Below are 19014 nucleotides of genomic sequence, written 5' to 3'. Positions count from 1 at the left end.
GGCCTCTCATCTTTTTAAGTGCACAATTGACTAAATACTTTTTTGCCCCACTGTATATCCTGATGCCTAGTCACCTAACCCTTTTCATATCTACCTTTATCACTCTAGTATCCCTGAACATTGTAAATATGGTATTGGAACTGACCCAGTATATACTGTAGCTCGTTATCATTTTATTTGTATGTATTTGTTCTACCTTATGTTATTTTTAATTCCATGATTATATTGAACTGCATTGATGGGTTTAGAGGTGGCAAGAAAGGCATTTCACTACATGTGCATGCAACATTTAAACTTGAAACGTATCTGATCACGCTCATGACAAATGACCTAAGATTGATGAAACACCATCGCAGGTGGAGGCCAGCAGGTCGACTTATGCAGAAGCTAACACTAGCAGATAGGGTTGAATGGTGGCAACCCAGAGATTTACCGCCCTCCCTTTTCACAGGATAAATAACTGCGAGAAACCAGTCAATTGTAATAAATTATTTATATCAACAGTATGAGGTGAAATGGAACTGATAAATGATATGCTAAATATAGCTTCTCCATGGCTTTCTCTCTGCTCTCAGCGTGATTAATCATCAACGCTCATGGTGGAGACAGACCATCTCAGTACGGAGTGCAGTTCACAATGCATGTAGACCTATCATCTCATCATGGTACAGGGTTTTCCTTGTGACAGGTAGGCCTACATTTGCTGCAGCATAGCCTATGCTACACTAATATAAGGACTGAATGAGTGTCTAATTTACCACTCCATCAGGCTTTTGCAGCTCACATTCATTTTGTATTGTAAAGAGGTATTTTTTATTGCAGCTGCAAAGTTTTGAAACAGCCTGTCACTGGAATATCGATGAGTTTTGAAACAGCCTATCACTGGAATATCGATGAGTTTTGAAACAGCCTGTCACTCGAATATCGATGAGTTTTGAAACAGCCTGTCACTCGAATATCGATGAGTTTTGAAACAGCCTGTCACTCAAATATCGATGCTTTAAATCGGAGCACCCTGAGTGGTCTTCCTCTCTCTCTCATCAATTCCATTGAAACGGCAAAATAGATAGTCCTGTTCAAGATTGATATGTATACAGTTGAAGATGGAAGTTTACATACACCTTAGCCAAATACATTTAAACTCCATTTTTCACAATTCCTGACATTTAATCCTAGTAAAAATTACCTGTCTTAGGTCAGTTAGGATGACCACTTTATTTTAAGAATGTGAAATGTCAGAATAATAGTATAGAGAATGATTTATTTCACCTTTTATTTCTTTCATCACATTCCCAGTGGATCAGAAGTTTACATGCACTCAATTAGTATTTGGTAGTATTGCCTTTAAATTGTTTAACTTGGGCCAAACATTTCGGGTAGCCTTCCACAATCTTCCCACAATAAGTTAGGTGAATTTGGCCCATTCCTCCTGACAGAGCTGGTGTAACTGAGTCAGGTTTGTAGGCCTCCTTGCTCGGACACGCTTTTTCAGTTTCAAATTTTCTATAGGATTGAGGTCAGGGCTTTGTGATGGCCACTCCAATACCTTGACTTTATAGTCCTTAAGCCATTTTGCCACAATTTTTTGAAGTATGCTTGGGGTCATTGTCCATTTGGAAGACCCATTTGCGACAAAGCTTTAACTTCCTGACTGATGTCTTGAGATGTTCCTTCAATATATCCACATCATTTTCCTACCTCATGATGCCATCTACTTTGTGAAGTGCACCAGTCCCTCCTGCAGCAAAGCACCATCACAACATGATGCTGCCACCCCCATGCTTCACGGTTGGGATGGTATTCTTCGGGTTGCAAGCCTCCACCTTTTTCCTCCAAACATGACGATGGTCATTATAGCCAAACAGTTCCATTTTTGTTTCATCAGGCCAGAGGACATTTCCCCAAAAAGTACGATCTTTGTCCCCATGTGCAGTTGCAAACCATGGTCTGGCTTTTTTAATGGATGTTTTGGAGCAGTGGATTCTTCCTTTCTGAGCGTTATTTCAGGTTATGTCGATATAGGACTCGTTTTTATTGTGGATATAGATACTTTTGTACTTGTTTCCTCCAGCATCTTCACAATGTCCTTTGCTGTTGTTCTGGGATTGATTTGCACTTCTCACCTAAGTACCTTCATCTCAGAATGCGTCTCCTTCCTGAGTGGTTTGGCGGCTGCGTGGTCCCATGGTGTTTGTGCTTATGTACTGTTGTTTGTACAGATGAACGTGGTACCTTCAGGCGTTTGGAAATTGCTCCCAAGGATGTACCAGATTTTTTTTGCTGAGGTCATGGCTTTTCCCATGATGTCAAGCACAGACACACTACGTTTTAAGGTAGGCCTTGAAATACATCCACAGGTACACCTCCAAATTACACAAATGATGTCAATTAGCCTACCAGAAGCTTCTAAAGCCATTACATCATTTTCTGGAATTTTCCAAGCAGTTTAAAGGCACAGTCAACTTAGTGTATGTAAACTTCTGACCCACTGGAATTGTGATACAGTGAATTATAAGTGAAATAATCTGTCTGTAAACAATTGTTGTAAAAATGACTTGTGTCATGCACAAAGTATCTGTCCTAACCAACTTGCCAAAACTATAGTTTGTTAACAAGTAATCTGTGGAGTGGTTGAAACATTTAGGTTGGAGACATTAAAACTTGTTTAAGTAAACCTCCGACTTCAACTGTGTGTATATATATATATATACATACATACATACATACATACATACATACATACATACATACATACATACATACATACATACATACATACATACAGTTGAAGTCGGAAGTTTACATGAACAAGTTTTAATGACTATATATATATGAAATGCTTATGAAATGCTTGTAATTATACATCAGTATTCCATAGTAACATCTGACAAAAATATCTCAAGACACTGAAGCAGCAAACTTTGTGAAAATTAATATTTGTGTCATTCTCAAAACTTTTGGCCACGACTGTACATGTGATGCTGTATTAGCCTTATATGTATCTAATGAATGATGGGATATGCATTATAAGCTTCTAACTAGCCTCTTGTCTAGTTGGGACCTGTGCTCCGATGGCCTATCTCCTTACAAAACGCTCCTTAGATCTTCAAGTCTTGCTGGACATAGTTTTTTGTTTTCTGAACATTAAATAAAGCAGCCAATCCAACTCACTGGTAGTTTGAAAGCAGAGTGAACATGTGATGGTTGTGGGCTATGACAGTTATTTATTCAGACTATAACCATTCAATCTTTGTGAAGAGAAAGCCATCTGCACCTAATTCTATATTATTCAAGGATGTCATTGGAAAGATGAAGATAATAACTTATTTAAATTAACTGTCAAAAGTGAGGAAGGAATTTGTATTTGTATTTATTATGGATCCCCCCAGCTCCTCTTCCTGGGGTCCAGCAAAATTAAGGCAGTTTATACAATTTTAAAAACATTACAATACATTCACAGACTTCACAACACTGTGTGCCCTCAGGCCCCTACTCCACCACTACCACAAAAGTTAAGGAATGAGGGAACAATATAGAGAGAAAGAGGGGTAATAACATTCAAGGAAATATTATGAAAAGTACAGTATGTATACATCAGCCTACTAATTATACAAGAAAGACCTATTATATTTAACATTTTAAAATCAAATTCGCTAGCCTATATTTGTAACTTTGTAGGCCGCATGTGCTGCACCTGTCACACCCTGATCTGTTTCATCTGTCCTTGTGCTCATCTCCACCCCCTCCAGTTGTCGCTTTATATCCCCGGTGTATTTATCACTGTGTTATCTGTCTCTCTGTGCCAATTTGTCTTGTTTGTCAAGTCAACCAGCGTTTTTGTGTCTCAGCTCCTGCGTTTCCCAGTCTCTCTCTGCTCGCCCTCCTGGTTTTGACCCTTGCCTGTCCTGACTCTGAGCCCGCCTGCCTGACCACTCTGCCTGTCCCTGACCTCAAGCCTGCCTACCGTCTTGTACCGTTTGGACTCTGACCTGGTTTATGAACTCTCACCTGTACCCGACCTGACTTTTGCCTACCCCTCTTGTTATAATAAATATTGGATATCGGTTTTTACATGGAATCCAAAAGGGTTACATCTGCAACCAAAAATGCTGTCACGTTCTGACCATCATTCGTATGTGTTTTCCTTGTTTTAGTGTTGGTCAGGACGTGAGCTGGGTGGGCATTCTATGTTGTGTGTCTGGTTTGTCTATTTCTATGTTTGGCCTGATATGGTTCTCAATCAGAGGCAGGTGTTAGTCATTGTCTCTGATTGGGAACCATATTTAGGTAGCCTGTTTTGTGTTGGGTTTTGTGGGTGATTGTCCTTGTTACTGTCTCTGTGTTACTTTGCACCAGTAGTAGGCTGTTTCGGTTTTCGTGGTACGTTTGTTTTTGTATTTGATTCGTGTTTACTTTGTTTCATTAAACATGGATCGCAATAGCCACGACACATTTTCGTCTGACTCTCCTTTGCCTATAGAAAACCGTTACAAATGCTTCTTCAAAGGGTTATCCTATGGGGACAGCCGAAGAAGATTAAGAGTGTATGCACGCATACGTCGGTGTGTGCATTTGTGTGTGTGCATGCGTGAATGCAAAAGTTTGTGTATGTGTTTGTGTGAGTGTGTGTATACCTGTAGGTACGTGATCCTGTTCTGCACCAGGTTAGACAGGTCCCTGGCCTCCTTCACCCTCCAGTCTCCAACTCCGTCAGCCTGGCTGAGGTAATACAGGTCTGTCATGATGGACCTGCACACACACAAAAATAGAATCAGGGCAAATTGTATTTGTCACATGCGCCGAATACAACAGGTGTAGACTTAAGTGTGAAATGCTTACTTACAAGCCCTTAACCAACAATGCGGTTTTAAGAAATAATATAAATTAAAAAATGTAAGCTATAAACAGGGAGTACCAGATCAATGTGCAGGGGTAATAGCTATATAAAGGGAGTACCAGTACCAGATCAATGTGCAGGGGTAATATCTATATACAGGGAGTACCAGTACCAGATCAATGTGCAGGGTAATAGCTATATACAGAGAGTACCAGATCAATGTGCAGGGTAATAGCTATATACAGGGAGTACCAGATCAATGTGCAGGAGTAATAGCTATATACAGAGAGTACCAGTACCAGATCAATGTGCAGGGTAATAGCTATATACAGGGAGTACCAGATCAATGTGCAGGGTAATAGCTATATACAGGGAGTACCAGATCAATGTGCAGGGTAATAGCTATATACAGGGAGTACCAGATCAATGTGCAGGAGTAATAGCTATATACAGAGAGTACCAGATCAATGTGCAGGGGGTAATAGTTATATACAGAGAGTACCAGATCAATGTGCAGGGGGTAATAGTTATATACAGGGAGTACCAGATCAATGTGCAGGGGTAATAGCTATATACAGGGAGTACCAGATCAATGTGCAGGGGGTAATAGCTATATACAGGGAGTACCAGATCAATGTGCAGGGGGTAATAGCTATATACAGGGAGTACCAGATCAATGTGCAGGGTAATAGCTATATACAGGGAGTACCAGATCAATGTGCAGGGTAATAGCTATATACAGGGAGTACCAGATCAATGTGCAGGGTAATAGCTATATACAGGGAGTACCAGATCAATGTGCAGGGTAATAGCTATATACAGGGAGTACCACTATCAGATCAATAGGTACTTTAGGTAGATATGTACATGAAGGCAGGGTAAAGGGACTAGGAATCAGGGTAGATAATAATAATCATTTGAATAATAAGAAAACAAAGGGCCAGACAGGGAAAGCCATAAGTCAAGTTCACAGCACTGACACTTCAGTTTCCCACCTCTGAAAACCAGCACGCCTCAAATAATTTTAGTGACCCACGTCAGTCACATTCTCAGGGTGGGAAACCGCCTGAGCACAAGCACACACACACATATAGTATAAAGAGTGCTTCACTCCACAATTTTGACATTACATTACAAAGTATCAATGGCAGCCAGTGCAGAATTATTTTACACAATTTAAATAAAAACCCTATGCACAAGAAAATAATCAACACAATAAAAACTCTAACTTTAAAATACGAATAGTCATGTATGACACACACACACACACACACACACACACACAGAAACATACAAACACTTCCACATGTTCTCTATGTCTATAATGTTTTTTATCCTAAACCACAATGCGAAACCGTGTCATACTCCTTTACCCAGAACCCACCGTGGATCTATCACAGTCTCCCTGTGTGAGAACTACAAGTGTCTGTTAGTGTGAGTTAACATGGGAGAATAGGCAGACAGACCCTCTGTGCTTTGGCAGAGGAGCGGGAGGCTAGTTCTCCTGCGGTTGGTTGTGAGTGTGTTTTTGTGTGTGTGTGAATGTGTGTGTGTTTTTGTCTGAGTGATTGCGTGTGTGTGTGTGTTTTTGTGTGAGTGTCTGAGTGATTGCGTGTGAGTGTGTGTGTGTGTGTGAATGTGTGTGTGTTTTTGTGTGAGTGTCTGAGTGATTGCGTGTGAGTGTGTGTTTTCTGTGAGTGTCTGAGTGATTGCATGTGTGTGAGTGTGTGTGTGTGTTTTTTGTGTGAGTGTCTGAGTGATTGCATGTCTGTGTTTTTGTGTGAGTGTCTGAGTGATTGCGCGTGTTTGTGTGAATGTGAGTGTGTGAGTGTGTGTGTGAATGTGAGTGTGTGTGTGTGTGTGAATGAGTGTGTGTTTTTGTTTGAGTGTTTGAGTGTTTGAGTGATTGTGTGTGATTGTGTGTGTTTTTGTGTGAGTGTTTGAGTGAGTGTGTGAGTGATTGTGTGTGTGTGAGTGTGTGTCCTTCTATGAAGCCTGTGAGGGTTTCCCCGGCCCAGCGGTTTAATGCGACTGGTGGAGGCTGCAGGCTGGAGATGAGGGTTTAGTTGACGGGTGGCTAAGCTGAGTGGCCCTGAGTACTGATTACCCGCTCCAATTGTTGGGCAATTACTGTCCCATTTACAATTACCCAATAAATCAACAGGCAGGCGGAGGGATGTAGTAGAGAGGGTGGGAGGGAGACATGGAAGGAAGGAAGGAGGTAGGGAAGAGAGCCGGGGCCCCTGCTGTATCACAGGGCCGATGAACTACATACACGTGTGACTCATGTCGCAACCTCTCTCTGCTCTCTCTGACCTCTAGGCTGAAGCCAACACAGAGGAAGACAGAACACCTGGGAGAGTAGAGTGGTAAGGGAAGGTGTGTATGTGCATGTTTCTGTGCATGTCGGCGGACAGCCTGTGGAAGGGTTTATAGATGTACAGTATGTGTGTGTGAGAGAGAGCATGTGTGCATGTGTCTCTGACCTCTGCTGGTGTCCCAGGTCTTCAATCAGGGTGTCAGCTTGTCTGGGCCTTTCCCCAGCCTCCACATGGCCCAGCTTCTTCACCTCGCTGCTGACAAAGTACCAGAGCTCCCTCACACCGTTCTCCACCCTCCGCCTCAGCTCCTCCTGGGTGGGGCCCGGACCTGAATGGTGGTGGAGGGAGGAGGGGGGGGTGAAATAAAGAACGATGGGCAGAAAGGTAACTGTCATTGAACACATGGGAGTTTTAGGAGAAGACTGGATCGTCTGTCAATACTAATCTCTCCCTCTCAACCTCTCTCTCTCCCAATGTGATGCTTTGACTCCATTCATGTACATTTGATCATAAGAGTTTTAATGCATCTGTTATGGCCACACAGAGACACACTCACGGAGACACACAAAAACACACACACACACACACACACACACACACACACACACACACACACACACACACACACACAGAGACACACACACAGAGCAATACACACAGACAAACACACAGAGACATACACACAGAGACACACAGACAAACACACAAACACACAGAGACACATGTTTTCCCTGTCAGATGAGTTTAGCTGCTAACATAGACCAGGCTAATCATAATCCTAGGCTATCTGACCCACCGCCTTACCTCCTTACTCTCTGGGACTCTGTAGCTTCCACCTCCTCTGCCCCCATACATCCCTCCCTGGCCTCCCTGATCCCCCTGGCCTGCTCACCATCTCCGGTCAGTCTCTGGAAGCTGTGTATCTTCTGCTTGGCTCTGGTCAGCTGGTCTTCCAGGGAGCGTAGCCTCCCCACAGCCAGGGCTCCTCCCTCTTCTACCTGGCCCTCAGGTATCCTAACACAAGAGACAGGGGGAATAGAGAGAGAGCAATGGGGTATCAGAGTGGGGATGTGTGTGTTTGTTTTTCTACATCTTTGTTAGCTGTGTATGAGTCAGAGCTCTTTTACTGTGTGTGTGTGTGTGTGTGTGTGTGTGTGTGTCTTGATTAAATGTGGGCAGAAATCAAAGAGCACTCTGTTCAATAGTACATTATTTTGGTGAGCAGATTTGCAGCTGAATATCTTACAAAAAGCCTAATTGCTAATTAGAGTCTAAATGATGTTTGGGCGTCCTTTTGGTACATTTAAAATGCTCATTGCGTTTTTTTCACTAATGAGTATTTGTAAAGTATAATGAACCCTACAAAACTGTATGTCTGCCCTGTTTCGTTGTTTATAGTGTGCTATAGTGAACAGTAACATCTCTCTTCATTCCGTTTGTATTTCCTGAACATCTCAAATGTTGACCTGTTCATTATAACACAGGTGTGCACACAAACGAAATGCAAGCGTGCAAGAACACACACAGTCTTGTACAAGTAACCTTGTGTGGACACACAATTTAGTCCCATTCAAAATCCTATTTCCCATAACCCTTAACCCTAACCCGTACCCTTAACTTAACCCCAACCTTAACCCAGAAACCTAACCTTAACCCTAACACTAGCTCCTAAATCTAAAAATAACCCTAGCTCCTAAACCTAAAACTATCCCTAGCTCCTAAATAACCAAAATTTGACCAATTGGGGACATTTTGTGGGTCCCCATTTGGTCAAATGTAGTTTATTTACTATGGTCCCCACAAGTATAATTTAACACGTAGACACACAATATATTTTACTATCCTTTTGGGGACCTAAAATTGATTTCCTTTCAAAATCCTATTTTCCATAAATCCTAACACTAAACCTAACCTTAACCCTGAACCCTAAACCTAACCCCTAACCTTAACCCTAATCCTAACCCCTAACCTTAATCCTTAACCCTAATCCCAAACCTTAACCCTTAATGCTAATCCTAACCCTAACCTTAACCAGAATCCCAATCCCTAACCTTAACCCTGACCCTAACCTTAACCCTTAACCAATGATGGAATGGCCATCTGGAACAGCAGGACTTTTCCCGACGGGCCGCTTGACAATTGGGGCCGATGCAACGCAAAATATGAATAACCCCAGCCCCCGCTAAAATAAAAATAACCAAGTGCTGTGTGTCTGACTGGCCTAGGTGAGTGGGCTGTCGGCCCACTGCCGTTGGGTATTACATCTGTCAGCCTCTCTCTCCCAGCCAATTACTTTTGGTCCAGTCCATTCTAACTTTACCTGAGCCCTGCCCCTTTCCAATCTCTGTTAAGTGGTGACATTTGGATAAATAGTGGAGTGGAGCAAGGTGGACAAACAAAAAGAGAAAAAATGTAAAGGTGGTGCTGAAAAGCGGAGAGAGAAGTTGAAGTCCCTTGAGGCTGATGCAGCCAAATGTTTTAAAATAACATTATTAATTTGCTGCCGGTACCAGTCAATCATCTCAGCCTAGTGAGCCTGGAGGCACTGGCAGCAGAGAGCAGAGAGAGCAGCCCATTGAGCCCATTGAACCAGTTCAACTGTTAGTCAAGGTTTTGCAGCTGAAGCAGTAAGACCGAAGACAATAGCGATAAGATAAGCAATGCTTGGGTTTGGCTAGCTGGCTATTTAGCTACAGTGGAAGTCGGAAGTTTACATACACCTTAGCCAAAACTGTGGCAAAATGGCTTAAGAATGAACATATCAGACAGACTAAGTGACCCAAGCTGCAGCCAAGGTCTAAAAAGTCAATGAACCCAAAAGGCAACACAAGGTTGAAGACAAAGAAAAAAAAATTATACCCATGTCTAAGCGGGTGAATTCAAGCCGGACCACCTAGCCTCTCCATCGAATCGGGGTATCTACACTGTTTCATTCCTACGGTGTGAGCTCTGAACTACAGAGCTGTCTGTCCTCAGGAGACCCCTTCCAGAGCAAGGGTGAGGAATCAGACCACTAAGCCAAAAGGACACTGACATCGTGAGGACAACCAGAGAGTTGTGCCGGAGAAGTGCGTCATTGAGAAGCCTAAACGACCCACGCAGAGCTTCCCCTCTGAGACCTCCAACACGTAATTACATCATTATATTCTGACCCATAAGAGCGGCAGTTCGGGGCAAGGGTTAAAATAAGCATAGCTGACAAATGCACCCAAATGTATATTTCTCTCGTGTACTTTCTATTTTTCTCTCTCTTTTAAATCCCCATTTTGGGTAACACACGCCATAGTGTGTTGGTCCGTTATACTAAATTCTAATCAATAGCCTAGAATGTGTTTTTGTGTATGTGTATCTTTAATCATCATTTTAGCTTTCTAGTAAATGAATACTCAACTAAGATTGGTGTGGTACAAACTCATTGGTGAGACCCGGGTCCGAACTCATTGGTGAGACCCGGGTACGAACTCATTGGTGAGACCCGGGTCCGAACTCATTGGTGAGACCCGGGTCCGTGCAGATTCCCAGATTATGCGACATTCAGAATGAGACTGTAGAGGAAACTGATTAATTAGCGACTGTTTGTAAAAAATATATTCTGATATTCTTTGAGTTAATTTGGGAGATAGAAACTCAATAAAAACTAATTTTCCCATGGTGCCCCAGGTTAATGATTTAATAATTGCTTGATTAATTTAATCATTAGAAACCTTTAATCATTCGATGAGCAACAGTCGTCACATAAACTAATACAAAGTCACGACAATAGTTTTGTTCCTGTTTCCTCCAGCACAAGGTCCTTTGCTGTTGTTCTGGGATTGATTTGCACTTTTCGCACCAAAGTACGTTCATCTCTAGGAGACAAAATGCAGCTCCCTCCTGAGAGGAATGATGGCTGCGTGGTCCCATGGTGTTTATACTTGCGTACTATTGTTTGTACAGATGAACATGGTACATTCAGGCATTTGGAAATGCCTGACACAGACGTCTTGCTCCAACTGGTGAGACACGCTGTTGGGCTGAAGACAGTGCCTTAAAGAGGTTAAAGAAGGTCTTTGGAGCTTTTGGAAATCCAGATGAGGGTCTGTATGTTGATGTCCTTCTCACTCTTTCAACCATACAAGATCAGAAAAACATCAACACCCCTGCACGGGTCAAGGCATGGGGATACTTTGAGGGGTTTCTGAAGTATGAAACAATACCTAAAGCTCAGATATTACTCTGAATATTTCAGGTCACCTCACCAGTCTCAAATTATCTTCAAACAAGTGAAATGGACATTCCGTCTGCGCATCGTATGGTTGTGTCTACAGAAGAGCAACTGAAAGGAATGGCTAGAGATTTTGAAAAACTCAAGGCAGCTTCAGACAGGAAGTTGCAGGAACGGGATGAGGAAACAGAGATGGAGTGAGAGACCACTCTGCCAAAAAGGGCTCGAAAGAAGAAAATCACACCTGGAGAGATGGCACTAGATTAGACATTTACTGGGGCAGAGAGTGCATACATGATTGGTGTCCATAATCTAATTCTGGATACAGTTATAGATACCATCCATCTGCGATTTCTGAGTAACGGCACCTTGTATGGCTCTTCTGGACCCTAAGAACTTTAGTCAGTTAACATCCAGTGCCAATGGCCTTACACAGAGCCCATCAAGAACTAAGCAAATGTTTGATCAAATGTGACAGCAGAGCAACGGTGGCCAATTTACAGAGTGAGCTCATGAGTCTGGCAGAACAGTGGACTAGGTTAAAACAATGGGGATTTGAAGAATACACAACCAGGACTATGGAGGATCATGGGCCTGAATGAAATGAAGACAAGGTAGAGATGGTGAACAAGAGCTGTTCATCTTGCAAGGACTGTCCACTGTGTTGCTACCGTATTCTTAGTCAGTACAACCTATTGACATATGCATACCACATCCTGGGCCTTGCTTACAAGTTCATACTTACCCTGTCAGTAACTCAGGTACAGTAGCTTGCGAGCGGAGCTTCCCTACTCTGAAATTCATCAAGAGTAAGCTCAGGAGCACTCTATCTCAACAACACCTGGAGGCTTTTATGCTCATGGCTACTGAGCGAGATGCTTTAATGGCCCTGAACCGTGACCTGGTTATAGATGGCACTGCTGAGAGAAGTGAGCTGCTGCAGAAACTGATCATTTAAGGAGGTAGGAAACATGTTTATTTTATTCTATGACTTGCCTGCTCACCAGTCTTTTCACCAACACATGTCTTCCTGTATTATTTGTTTTACTAGTCAGATGGGTCCAGAGATCCTTGCCACCTTGATGCCAGAGCCATTGTGCCAATATGTGCTCCTTCTAGCCGGCCATTTTTCATTACCAATCTGTTGCCCTTAACCCTAATCCTAACTCCTAACATTAAACCTAACCCTAACCTTAACCCTTAACCCTACTTAACCCTAATCTTAAAATGGTCTTTGTAATTTTCCTTGTTTTTCTATCTTTGTGGGGACTTTGAGGTATTTCACACACAGTCACACACACACACACACACACACACACACACACACACACACACACACACACACACACACACACACACACACACACACACACACACACACACACACGTTATCTAATACACTCATATTTATAAGAAAATATAAATAGCTTCTAAGTACATGCATCAAGAGAGACAAAGGCTAATGAGTCATCAAGGCATGAAAACTCAATTTGCTCCCTGAGTGGGGATCATCAGGCAGAAATAACATTATAACCTTCTCTTCATTATAATACACACACTTTTATACATTTATTTTATTTAACCTTTATTTAACTAGGCAAGTCAGTTATGAACAAATTCTTATTTTCAATGACAGCCTAGGAACAGTGGGTTATAACTGCCTGTTCAGGGGCAGAATGACAGATTTGTACCTTGTCAGCTCAGGGATTTGAACTTGCAACCTTCCGGTTACTAGTCCAACGCTCTAACCACTAGGCTACCCTGCCACCCCATATGTACACACACACACTCATGCACACATACTATGCACTCACGCACATACACACAGATACACACATACTCACACAAACAGATACACACACTGTTTTGCAGCTTCCCCTCCCTTGACCCTCTCCTCTCAGTTGGGAACTAAGCTAAGAAACACAGACTGATGAATAACAGACTGATGAATAACGGAAGGATGAATAACAGACTGATGAATGACAGACTGATGAATGACAGACTGATGAATAACAGACTGATGAATAACAGACTGATGAATAACGGAAGGATGAATAACAGACTGATGAATGACAGACTGATGAATAACAGACTGATGAATGACAGACTGATGAATAACAGAAGGATGAATGACAAACTGATGAATAACAGAAGGATGAATGACAGAAGGATGAAAAACGGAAGGATGAATAACAGATTGATGAATAACAGAATGATGAATGACAGAAGGATGAAAAACGGAAGGATGAATAACAGAAGGATTAATGACAAACTGATGAATAACAAACGGATGAATAACAGACTGATGAATAACAGACTGATGAATAACAGAAGGATGAATGACAGAAGGATGAAAAACGGAAGGATGAATGACAGAAGGATGAATAACAGACTGATGAATAACAGACTAGTGAATAACAGAAGGATGAATGACAGACTGGTGAATAACAGACCGATGAATGACAGACTGATGAATGACAGACTGATGAATGACAGACTGATGAATAACAGAAGGATGAATGACAGAAGGATGAATAACAGACTGATGAATAACAGACTGGTGAATAACAGACTGATGAATGACAGAAGGATGAATAACAGACTGATGAATAACAGAAGGATGAATGACAGAAGGATGAATGACAGAAGGATGAATGACAGAAGGATGAATGACAGAAGGATGAATGACAGAAGGATGAATAACAGAAGGATGAATGACAAACTGATGAATAACAGACTGATGAATAACAGAAGGATGAATGACAGAAGGATGAATGACAGAAGGATAAAAAACGGAAGGATGAATAACAGAAGGATGAATGACAGAAGGATGAATGACAGAAGGATGAATAACAGACTGATGAATGACAGAAGGATGAATGACAGAAGGATGAATAACAGACTGATGAATGACAGAAGGATGAATGACAGACTGACGAACAACAAACTGATGAATAACCGAAGGATGAATGACAGAAGGATGAATAACAGTCTGATGAATAACAGACTGATGAATAACAGACTGATTAATAACAGAAGGATGAATGACAGAAGGATGAATGACAGAAGGATGAATGACAGAAGGATGAATAACAGACTGATGAATGACAGAAGGATGAATGACAGAAGGATGAAAAACGGAAGGATGAATAACAGAAGGATGAATAACAGACTGATGAATAACAGACTGATGAATAACAGAAGGATGAATGACAGAAGGATGAATAACAGACTGGTGAATAACAGACTGATGAATGACAGAAGGATGAATAACAGACTGATGAATGACAGACTGATGAATAACAGAAGGATGAATAACAGAAGGATGAAAAACGGAAGGATGAATAACAGAAGGATGAATGACAAACAAATGAATAACAGAAGGATGAATGACAGAATGATGAATAACAGACTGATGAATAACAGACTGATGCATAACAGACTGATGAATAACAGAAGGATGAATGACAGAAGGATGAATGACAGACTGATGAATAACAGACTGATGAATAACAGAAGGATGAATGACAGAAGGATGAATGACAGACTGATGAATAACAGACTGATGAATAACAGAAGGATTAATGACAGAAGGATGAATAACAGACTGATGAATAACAGAAGGATGAATGACAGAAGGCTGAATGACAGAAGGATGAATAACAGACTGATGAATAACAGAAGGATGAATGACAGAAGGATGAAAAATGGAAGGATGAATAACAGAAGGATGAATGACAAATGATGAATAACAGAAGGATGAATGACAGAAGGATGAATAACAGACTGATGAATAACAGACTGATGAATAACAGAAGGATGAATGACAGAAGGATGAATAACAGACTGATGAATAACAGAAGGATGAAAAAGGGAAGGATGAATAACAGAAGGATGAATAACAGACCGATGAATAACAGACTGATGAATAACAGAAGGATGAATAACAGAAGGATGAATAACAGACTGATGAATAACAGTGAGTAAGGGAGAATGTTAACATTTAGAAAACATACACAGATACACACATATACGTACACACACACACACACACACACACACACACACACACACACACACACACACACAGACACACAGACACACAGAGAGACATACACACACACATACACTGACAAACACACACAGAAACACACACACATACACACAGAGAAACACAGACATCAGAATGATGAATAACAGACTGATGAATAACAGTGAGTAAGGGACAACACACATACACACACACAGAGACACACCGAGACACACACACAGAGACATGCACACACACATACACTGAGAAACACACACAGAGACACACACACAGAAATACACACACACACAGACACACAGAGACACACAGACATCATAATGATGAATGACAGACTGATGAATGACAGTGAATAAGGGACAATGTTAACCTTTAGAAAATCCCCTGTGATATTACTGTGAGGAAGACCTATCAGCGGTCAGTTCAGTCAGAAGTGTGTAACGTTATAGAAAGTTCCGTTAGAAACAATCAAGCCTATTCATAAAATGGATATGTGTAACATTCTGAAAAAGTTTCACCACACTGAACACACCCCCAGTTCTAGCTGTGCTGTGACAAGACAATGAAAGGAAACTCCCAGAGCCCACCATCTTCTTGTTCATCACAGGATCACACTGGCAGAAGGGCCTTCATTTATTCATCATATCCCAGGAGAGAACTGGAGGCTTGCTCAGGTTGATGCAACATGCAGAATGTTCAGATAGACATTCACGTAGGCTTTTATAGAATATGAATCTTTTTGTTTGATTTGATCTCTTATTGTTAAACAAAACAAGACAATAAGGGCAGTGACAAGACAACAATAACTAACTGAGGAGGAGGTACATGACCATACAAGACAAACACACGCAATACAACACAGCCAAGACAATTATCAGCGAAGCAATGGTGGGGACTGGAAAGTTTGCCAGGATCTAAATAAATATTAAAGGAACATAGCCCAGGTGAAAAGTTAGAGGAAACCCTGGGCGCCGAAGACGTGGATGTCAATTAAGGCATCCCCCCCGCACCTCTCTGATTCAGAGGTGGTGGGTTAAATGCAGAAGACACAGTTCAGTTGAATGCATTCGGTTGTACATCTGACTAGGTATCCCCTTTCCCATACCCTTTTCTCAGTCTTAATAAATCCTCACCGTGGGATAGAGATGTATATTTCAGCTGGACAAAGACACACCAGAAAGGCTTGCCATGAGGTGTTGATGCTTCCTGAATGGTCCAGTCACAATCCGGATTTAATATTGCTGTCCATCAGTGTTTCCCAACCAAATGTAAACAATACGTATTGACAAAAACAATGGATATATGTTGTCCTGCGAATTGGTCAAAGTTGGTCGAATCTTATTCAAAAATGTTTCGCAGTTGTAATGGCTGGCAAAGGTGCTTCAACAAAGGATTAACTCTGGGGTGTGAAGATACATGCAGTCAAGACATCTTCAAAAAATGTCTCTATATTTTCTTTCACTTTGGAAATGTGAAATAGTTTGTATAAATTGGTAGGAAACTGCATACATATTCCTGTGAAAAATATTTCACAAACTTTTTCTGCTTTTTTAAAGACATACTACTGGGATGCTGCAGATGAACGTGGGGTTACAAAAACGCAATTACTGTTACATCAAGGAGGAACAATTATGGAAAAGAGGCCTGGGGCCATGTGTGTGTGTGTGTGTGTGGAGGGGGTGTATGTGTGTGAGAGAGAGGGAGACAGATACAGAGAGAGCATGTGAAAGAGACGGTCTCTCTGACTATTCCCTGACTATTCCCAGCTGGTACTTGATAAGCTATTACTTCAAACCTATTCCTCAGTTAGATATTCCACTAACCACCGCAGACATTTCAGATTCCCTAAATGACTAGGCGAGGAGTCGGCGCTAATCCACAGCCAGACTCTCCAGCTCATCTCTCCAGGCCAGGCCAGGCTGAATGACCTGTCGTGCCCACAGACAGCTCTCACAGCGGGGCTAGTGTTAGTGTCAGGCCCCCTGCCTTCCCTGAGACAACCAGGTCGATGGGAGTTCAGCCTGGAGGCAGCAGTAGCAGGCAGTGTCTGTTCAGTGGAATCATGCTGGGCTAATGATAGTACCCAGTAAATGAGCCCAGTAAGTCTCTCTCAGCCAGTGGAGGCAAACAGTCTCTCTCAGCCAGCGGAGGTAAACAGTCTCTCTCAGCCAGCGGAGGCAAACAGTCTCTCTCAGCCAGCGGAGGTAAACAGTCTCTCTCAGCCAGCAGAGGTAAACAGTCTCTCTCAGCCAGCAGAGGCAAAGTCTCTCTCAGTCAGCGGAGGTAAACAGTCTCTCTCAGTCAGCGGAGGTAAACAGTCTCTCTCAGCCAGCGGAGGTAAACAGTCTCTCTCAGCCAGCAGAGGCAAACAGTCTCTCTCAGCCAGCAGAGGTAAACAGTCTCTCTCAGCCAGCGGAGGTAAACAGTCTCTCTCAGCCAGCGGAGGTAAACAGTCTCTCTCAGCCAGCGGAGGTAAACAGTCTCTCTCAGCCAGCAGAGGTAAACAGTCTCTCTCAGCCAGCAGAGGTAAACAGTCTCTCTCAGCCAGCAGAGGCAAAGTCTCTCTCAGCCAGTGGAGGCAAACAGTCTCTCTCAGCCAGTGGAGGAAAAGTCTCTCTCAGCCAGTGGAGGAAAAGTCTCTCTCAGCCAGTGGAGGAAAAGTCTCTCTCAGCCAGCAGAGGTAAACAGTCTCTCTCAGCCAGCAGAGGTAAACAGTCTCTCTCAGCCAGCAGAGGCAAAGTCTCTCTCAGCCAGCGGAGGTAAAGTCTCTCTCAGCCAGTGGAGGCAAAGTCTCTCTCAGCCAGTGGAGGCAAAGTCTCTCTCAGCCAGCAGAGGCAAAGTCTCTCTCAGCCAGCGGAGGCAAACAGTCTCTCTCAGCCAGTGGAGGAAAAGTCTCTCTCAGCCAGTGGAGGAAAAGTCTCTCTCAGCCAGTGGAGGTAAACAGTCTCTCTCAGCCAGCAGAGGCAAAGTCTCTCTCAGCCAGTGGAGGCAAACAGTCTCTCTCAGCCAGTGGAGGAAAAGTCTCTCTCAGCCAGCGGAGGTAAACAGTCTCTCTCAGCCAGCAGAGGCAAAGTCTCTCTCAGCCAGTGGAGGCAAACAGTCTCTCTCAGCCAGTGGAGGAAAAGTCTCTCTCAGCCAGTGGAGGCAAACAGTCTCTCTCAGCCAGTGGAGGAAAAGTCTCTCTCAGCCAGCAGAGGTAAACAGTCTCTCTCAGCCAGCAGAGGCAAAGTCTCTCTCAGCCAGTGGAGGCAAACAGTCTCTCTCAGCCAGTGGAGGAAAAGTCTCTCTCAGCCAGCAGAGGTAAACAGTCTCTCTCAGCCAGCAGAGGCAAAGTCTCTCTCAGCCAGTGGAGGTAAACAGTCTCTCTCAGCCAGCAGAGGCAAAGTCTCTCTCAGCCAGCAGAGGTAAACAGTCTCTCTCAGCCAGCAGAGGCAAAGTCTCTCTCAGCCAGCGGAGGTAAACAGTCTCTCTCAGCCAGCAGAGGTAAACAGTCTCTCTCAGCCAGCAGAGGCAAAGTCTCTCTCAGCCAGTGGAGGTAAACAGTCTCTCTCAGCCAGCAGAGGTAAACAGTCTCTCTCAGCCAGCAGAGGCAAAGTCTCTCTCA

At 42.8% G+C, this 19014-nt stretch overlaps 1 protein-coding gene across 1 annotated transcript in view; it reads right to left on the bottom strand.

Moving 5' to 3' along the window:
* The window catches only part of LOC118387123 (alpha-(1,6)-fucosyltransferase-like), a 211907-nt gene that overhangs the window by 49888 nt on the left and 143005 nt on the right, over positions 1-19014 (bottom strand). Inside the window, exons 3-5 of the mRNA XM_035775290.2 lie at positions 8051-8172; positions 7324-7486; positions 4635-4749 (exon numbers count right to left, since the gene is read on the bottom strand). Coding sequence (XP_035631183.1) covers positions 4635-4749; positions 7324-7486; positions 8051-8172 — 400 coding nt within the window. The remainder of the gene's footprint in view (positions 1-4634; positions 4750-7323; positions 7487-8050; positions 8173-19014) is intronic.

Source organism: Oncorhynchus keta, chromosome 8, assembly GCF_023373465.1.
Source record: "Oncorhynchus keta strain PuntledgeMale-10-30-2019 chromosome 8, Oket_V2, whole genome shotgun sequence".
Classification (NCBI taxonomy): Eukaryota; Metazoa; Chordata; class Actinopteri; order Salmoniformes; family Salmonidae; genus Oncorhynchus; species Oncorhynchus keta.
This window is presented reverse-complemented; position numbering and strand designations above follow the sequence as displayed.